General features: G+C 30.7%; 1 protein-coding gene across 1 annotated transcript; it reads left to right on the top strand.

The window, feature by feature from the left end:
- Positions 1–2,215: 2,215 nt before the first annotated feature.
- Positions 2,216–3,532, top strand: LOC17881990. Its single transcript, XM_006288471.2, has 2 exons — positions 2,216–2,957; positions 3,051–3,532. The coding sequence occupies exons 1-2, from the start codon at positions 2,350–2,352 to the stop codon at positions 3,190–3,192; spliced, it is 750 nt and encodes a 249-aa protein (XP_006288533.1). The 5' UTR covers positions 2,216–2,349; the 3' UTR covers positions 3,193–3,532.
- Positions 3,533–6,362: the final 2,830 nt, after the last annotated feature.

The raw sequence follows: 6,362 nt of genomic DNA, 5'->3' as shown, positions 1-6,362 counted from the left end.
ATAATTTATTACCCATATTAATAACTTTAAAATGTATCTTTAAAGGAGTAGGAAAAAAAACTTTAAAAATGTATTTTTAAAGGAGTAGGAAAAAAAAGTCATAGCAATTTCCTTTGAATAAAAAATTATAACAACTCCATTTTATGTTTAGCTTATATGATATTTAATTTAATTAGAAACAAAAATTAGGAAAAACATATTTTTGCAACAATGACACTTTTTTAAAAAACAAACCATACATATAACATATAACTTACAACACAATATCATTAAAAAAAAATTTAATGTTATATTATAAATAATAAAAATGACACATGTCAGAAGCATAGAGCGACACATGTCGCATTGTGAGGCAAAGTTAAGAAGAAACCTTGTCTTCTTATAGTTTCTACAGTTGACATTTTATCCCATAATATTTTTTTTTTTCAAAACTCATACAACAAAAATAAACTAAGCAAACAAATTTCATAAAGAAGAGAATGAAAGAATGATATAATGAGAGAATGATATAATGAGAAAATGAGTATATATAGGAAGAGAAGTTATGAGAGTTACAATTTCATAAAACAATTATGGGAGTCAATTATAATTGATTGTGTATTGTAAAAATTGAATGGAAAATATAGTTAATGCAAATTTATGTTATTTCAGTTTTTATATTAAAGTGTGAGTTTAATGTATATGATTAAATGTGTTTTGTGGTTTCTTTGTTTTTTTCAGTTTTATATTAAAGTGTGAATCAAATATATAATATGTTTTAAAGTTACATGCCAAGTGGACCAATAAGAAGATGGTAAAATCTTATACATATATATATATATATGATTTGTGAATATATATGATTTGTGAATAATATGAGAGTTATTCTTTGATTTAAATTCATTATATTATTTTCTCAACTGTTTGATAATAGAAAATTAAATAAAATTTGTTTGATAATCTCTTTAATTCTTCTCTTATAAATTAACTTTTTAAAATTAGAAATTATGTCATAAATAATTTATTACCCATATTAATAACTTTAAAAATGTATCTTTAAAGGAGTAGGGAAAAAAACTTTAAAAATGTATTTTTAAAGGAGTAGGAAAAAAAAGTCATAGCAATTTCCTTTGAATAAAAAATTATAACAACTCCATTTTATGTTTAGCTTATATGATATTTAATTTAATTAGAAACAAAAATTAGGAAAAACATATTTTTGCAACAATGACACTTTTTTAAAAAACAAACCATACATATAACATATAACTTACAACACAATATCATAAAAAAAAAATTTAATATTATATTATAAATAATAAAAATGACACATGTCAGAAGCATAGAGCGACACATGTCGCATTGTGAGGCAAAGTTAAGAAGAAATCTTGTCTTATTATATAAGATATATAACTAAGAAGAACATGCATGTGTTGCTGTTATGTACAAGTTTGGGCAAATACAGAGATGGTTGCGTTTGGTTTTAGACATTAATTACTGCTCCACTAAACGTTAATATATCTTCGTGTTTTTGTGTGGCTGGAATGATTGTGATTGCATGCATATTCATATTAAATAATGCTCATTCTACAAACGTTGTAGTTGTAGTTAAGAATTTCGCAACCAAAAGCTCTCCATCCTCTCTTAATCTCTTACCGGAGGAGTTTTATTTTATATGTGAGCACATAAGCTTGTATATTGATATAAGAAATTGAGTGCTCATTTACTTAGAATAATGTTTTTAAAAAAAACTAGAATAATATAATGTACTTACAGATTAACACCGTGTCACACTATTAATTTATTTAATTATGAAGTGCCAAATTATAATTGCGTCAACGTTTGAATTAGTATTTTGACTATCTTCATAACGATAATTGATGACTTACTCATGTACATAAGTATAATTAACATATAAAAATTAAGTAGATCTAGAATACACTGATTAGACAAAGTTTTAATAATTTATAAATCTTCTGTGTTTATGTATAACCTGGTGAGTTATTTAATTCTCTCTCTCGCTAGACGTTCATTTAGAAAAGATAAAATCCAAAAGATTTCGATTCTGATTAGCTTCACACGTCATTAGATATGTATATGGTTAGTTTTGTTTAGAAGATAAACAGTAAGGGTTTGATTCGGGGAATAAGAATAGTTCACGTGAATTATTGCAATAAATAAAAGCTAGCTAGCTAAAGTTTCTCAACCCTCCCACCAACTCCACCATAAATAACATCATCTCTCTCCCATCTCTTACTTGTGGAGGTTTCGCTAACACCACCAAGCTTCTTCTTCTTCTCTCCTCTTATGCTTCTTCTTTTTTTGTTTTTGATTTTTTCGGTTTAGTTTGATCATATCTCTCTGAAGATCATGCTTACCAAAAGAACCCATCCAATGATCGGAAAGATATCGGAGCTCCTAGTCGGTGCTAACCGATCTGCTGCGGCTCCTTTCTTTGACGTCTTGATGACGAGCCCTAGAAGCCCTCTAGATTTCAAGATTCTCCCTCAGATATCTCAAAGAAACAGCTCGAAAAGATTCTACGAAGACAGTCTTGGTGGCTCCGTTGGTCTAGGGATTGTGGCCGCACTCGAGAACTCAAACACTCGTAGAATCACGAGCGTATGCAGATCGGAACAGAACCAATCCGGCCGGTCTGATCCGGTCCAGTTCATGAACCATGGAGGAAGCACGGACGGAGAGGACGAGGAGATGTTCATAATGGACGAGGAGGACTACACGTTGGTGACTTGCCACCATGGGCCAAATGGATCTTGTAGTACAAGGGTTTATGACAAAGATGGGTTAGAGTGTACTTTCTCAAGTAAGATCAACGAGGATCGTCGTGAAAGACTTTTCGTGGTCGATGTCGGTATGGAATCTCCAGAGAACTCGCCGGAGTTTCAGGGTTTGGGTTTCCTCAACTCATGTTACTTGTGCAGGAAGAAACTTCATGGTCAAGACATATTCATTTACAGGTATATATAAGTCCTTTTTTTATATATTAACTATATGGTCCTGCGTATATATCACTCGATCTCGTATTGATTGAATACTCTTTTAAAACGCAGAGGAGAAAAAGCCTTTTGCAGCACAGAGTGTCGATCGAATCATATAGCAAATGATGAGAGGAAAGAGAGATGTAGATCAAACTTCTCAACCTCTCCTTACACCGCCGGCCAAATTTTCTCCACCGGAGTCCTAGTGACTTAGTCGTCGTCGGAGTTTCTTCTACTGAGTTTTACTTATATGGGGGGTATCAGGGGTATATAAAAAATAATTAGACATTATAAAATAATCTGCAAGAGAAATAAATTAGCATATATATATATGACATGTATGTCCATATTATATATAAAGTATATGGTGGAAACGAAACAACATCGAGAAATTTTGATGAGGGGGGGGGGGGAATGAAAATGTAGAGATCAGAGCTAAATTCTTGATCGTTAAACATGGCGAGAAATGGAATAATGCTCTTTTTTTGTGTTTCTTTGTTTTGTTTTCTGTATTTTGTGATAATTAACATATATGTGAAAATAATTTTGAAGTTTTTAAAATCTTTTTCTTGTGTCCGATTCTTATATATATATATATATATATACAGTATATGGATGTTTTGAGAGGTGAATATATAAAAACTGCTACAAGCAAAGCATCATATCAAATAATTGAAGAGGCGAATATTAGGGTGAAAATTGTAATAAAGAAAATGCGAATAACTAATATACGTATAGTTTGAAGCATAATTATATATGATGTATATAAAAAAGAAGCATAAAAAAATGGTTGTTGCCGTGTTGGGTTGTGTGTGGCTTACTTTATTATATTCATCAATCTCACAACTTGTGAAAATGATACGAAAACTATAAAAAAGAAAAGAAAAAAAAATAAAGATTGACCCATACGGAAGAAGCCAGCACTGAGAATAAGCCCAAAAGAGGGACATCATTGCTGAGTGGTTATAGGTCCTACCATAAAACTCTTTAATTTTATTGTTTATTACATAATTCATAAAATATGGGAGAAGAAGACAAAACCTAATTTCTTTGTGGTCCTTTCGTTAGAAAATGACTTGCATGCAAAATAAAATTAAATTTAATATGTCTTTTGTTCGTATCCGAATCGAGTCTCCTACCCAATATTCAAAGCTTTTGGGTCCATTAATAATATGTTTGCTCTTTTAAAAAAAAAAATCTGATTTCATATGTATATGGATTGCTTTGCTTGTGTTTTAGTTTTTGATGGTTAAAATTTATAGGGAATATGAAAATTTTCAGAAATGTACAAGCATAGAAGACATCGCGCGCAGTGACATGCATGTGATCATTTTCTATTTTTTGGTCTTAAAATTTAGAAAATAATTACCACGTACAAGATTTGATATTCTGAGTTAAAACAATGCTTAATCCGATAGTTCTGATAATTAATCACTACTCTACGTGATTTGCCACTTGTCACTATACTCTTTGTGAGTCGGCACATAAATTGTCGTTGAGACAGATGAGAGTATACTTTACGATCTAAATAATAGTTTCTTCGTGAAACGAGTGATTTCTATATACATGTGCAGTGTCTGCTTTGTTTAGAAACTATGACAGAAAGAGCAACGGATTACAGTAAAGATAAAATAAAAACGAATACTATATATATATATATATATATATATATATATATATATATATATATATATATATATATATATATATATATATATCATGTAATCAACTAAAAATAAAACTAGAGTTAATTATGTAATTTTTCTAAATGAATACTATTGGTTTAGAGTTTTGAAAAATTGTAAATCACAAAACAACACATTTACGGTTAACTTTTAATATGTTTTCGGGACTAAGACGGATCGGTTCCGTTGGTTAGGGTTAGTAGGAGTAGGAGCCATACGGTGATTAATCTGATTGTAGATTTGTGGTGAAGGAAGCTCCATCATCTTTTGCCAAGCGTAAGATATGTTCAGCTTTATCAGCTGCGAGATCACTGAAGACGTACACTTTCCTCTCGTAAATCATTGTCACTTAAGCTCTCTGACCCTCCCCTCTCATATTTTTATACGGCCTAAACGTGAAACAAAGACATTGATCGTTCCACTTAGAACAAAAACTGAACCACTATATAACATGGTACGATGCTTTCATATGATCAAGCGCACAAATAAACATGTGACACAATACAAGCAACCAAGAGAGTGATGTAACCCTTAGGTGTGATACGATCGATAATGGCAACAAGGCGCTATCATAGTTTCTTAGAGTTTAGAAAAATACAAAAATAAAGGTAACAAACCCGTGATTAGGAAGATCCTGGTCAGATGAAGTATTGTGGAAACAAGGGTTGCTGAGGGAAAAGATCAATTGTTTTTACTGTTAGATATTGGAGGAGACTGCAGAGAGAAGATGGCCAGAGGAAATTTGTTTATCCGATGCCACTTCACTCAAACTTTGGAAATCAGTTTTTTTTAATCTTTTGGCCCAACCTTATTTACAAGGAGGATCTTAAGAGGTTATAAGAGGTTATATGGATATATCCTTTTTTTACCGATCGAGTCGTCTTCGGAGATTTCTATATACTTGATTTTGATAGGGAATTACGATATTTGGGATAAGAATATTGGTAATTGTTATCCATTCTAGATTTTAATATTCAAATGTAACTTAATATGAAGAAATTACTTAAAGTTGTTGTGGTTAAGCTGTTATTCTCACAGAAATGGCTTAAAGTATAATGTCGTAAAAAAAGAAATAATTTTAAAAAGAAAGAGTCAACTCTTGATCATTTCAAAAAACGAAATCATCGTCAAGAAAGATAAAAAAAGAATTAGAGAATCTATTTTTGGTTTATTGACTAACATAATTAGTGTATCGTCCAAATGTGGTTTATGGAGTTTACACTACAGGTACATCTGTATGTGAATGAGTACACTGTACACTTATTGGCACAACCGTACAAGTATAAGTTTAGAACTTTACTTTCCAAGAATTACCAATATTCAAAATGATATAGTCATCACGTTCAACAGATTATATATACATGGAAATAATTAAACCAAATAATATTGCATAAGTACTCTTTCATAAGATGTCTTCCTTGCTGATATGTCTGCACATTCATCTTTTTCTTTGTAACAAATTGGGACATTCTAGTTTTGCGTGGAAAAGGAGATATCTAATCAATTAGTTATAAGGAAACATAGTTTTCTATTAAGAACATTTGGCCACAAGACCAATGACTATGAGATGAATGGACTTTTCTAAAATAGCAAGATGGTTAGGTTTTTTCGAAAAAAACCTTTTTTTTTTTTTTTTCTAAATTTCCCAATATATATATTTTTTATCATGTTTGGCATAAAAAATGTTGATGTTAAATAA

Source organism: Capsella rubella, unplaced genomic scaffold (genome assembly GCF_000375325.1).
Source record: "Capsella rubella cultivar Monte Gargano unplaced genomic scaffold, Caprub1_0 scaffold_6, whole genome shotgun sequence".
Taxonomy (NCBI): domain Eukaryota; kingdom Viridiplantae; phylum Streptophyta; class Magnoliopsida; order Brassicales; family Brassicaceae; genus Capsella; species Capsella rubella.
The sequence above is the reverse complement of the archived record's forward strand: the minus strand, read 5'-3'. Positions and strand labels throughout refer to the sequence as shown.

Excerpts from the sequence above, each read along its gene's own strand:
- LOC17881990 (XM_006288471.2), top strand. The coding sequence starts at position 2,350 with ATGCTTACCAAAAGAACCCATCCAATGATCGGAAAGATATCGGAGCTC. Across the intron at positions 2,958-3,050 it reads CAAGACATATTCATTTACAG|AGGAGAAAAAGCCTTTTGCA; the intron begins GTATATATAAGT and ends TTTAAAACGCAG.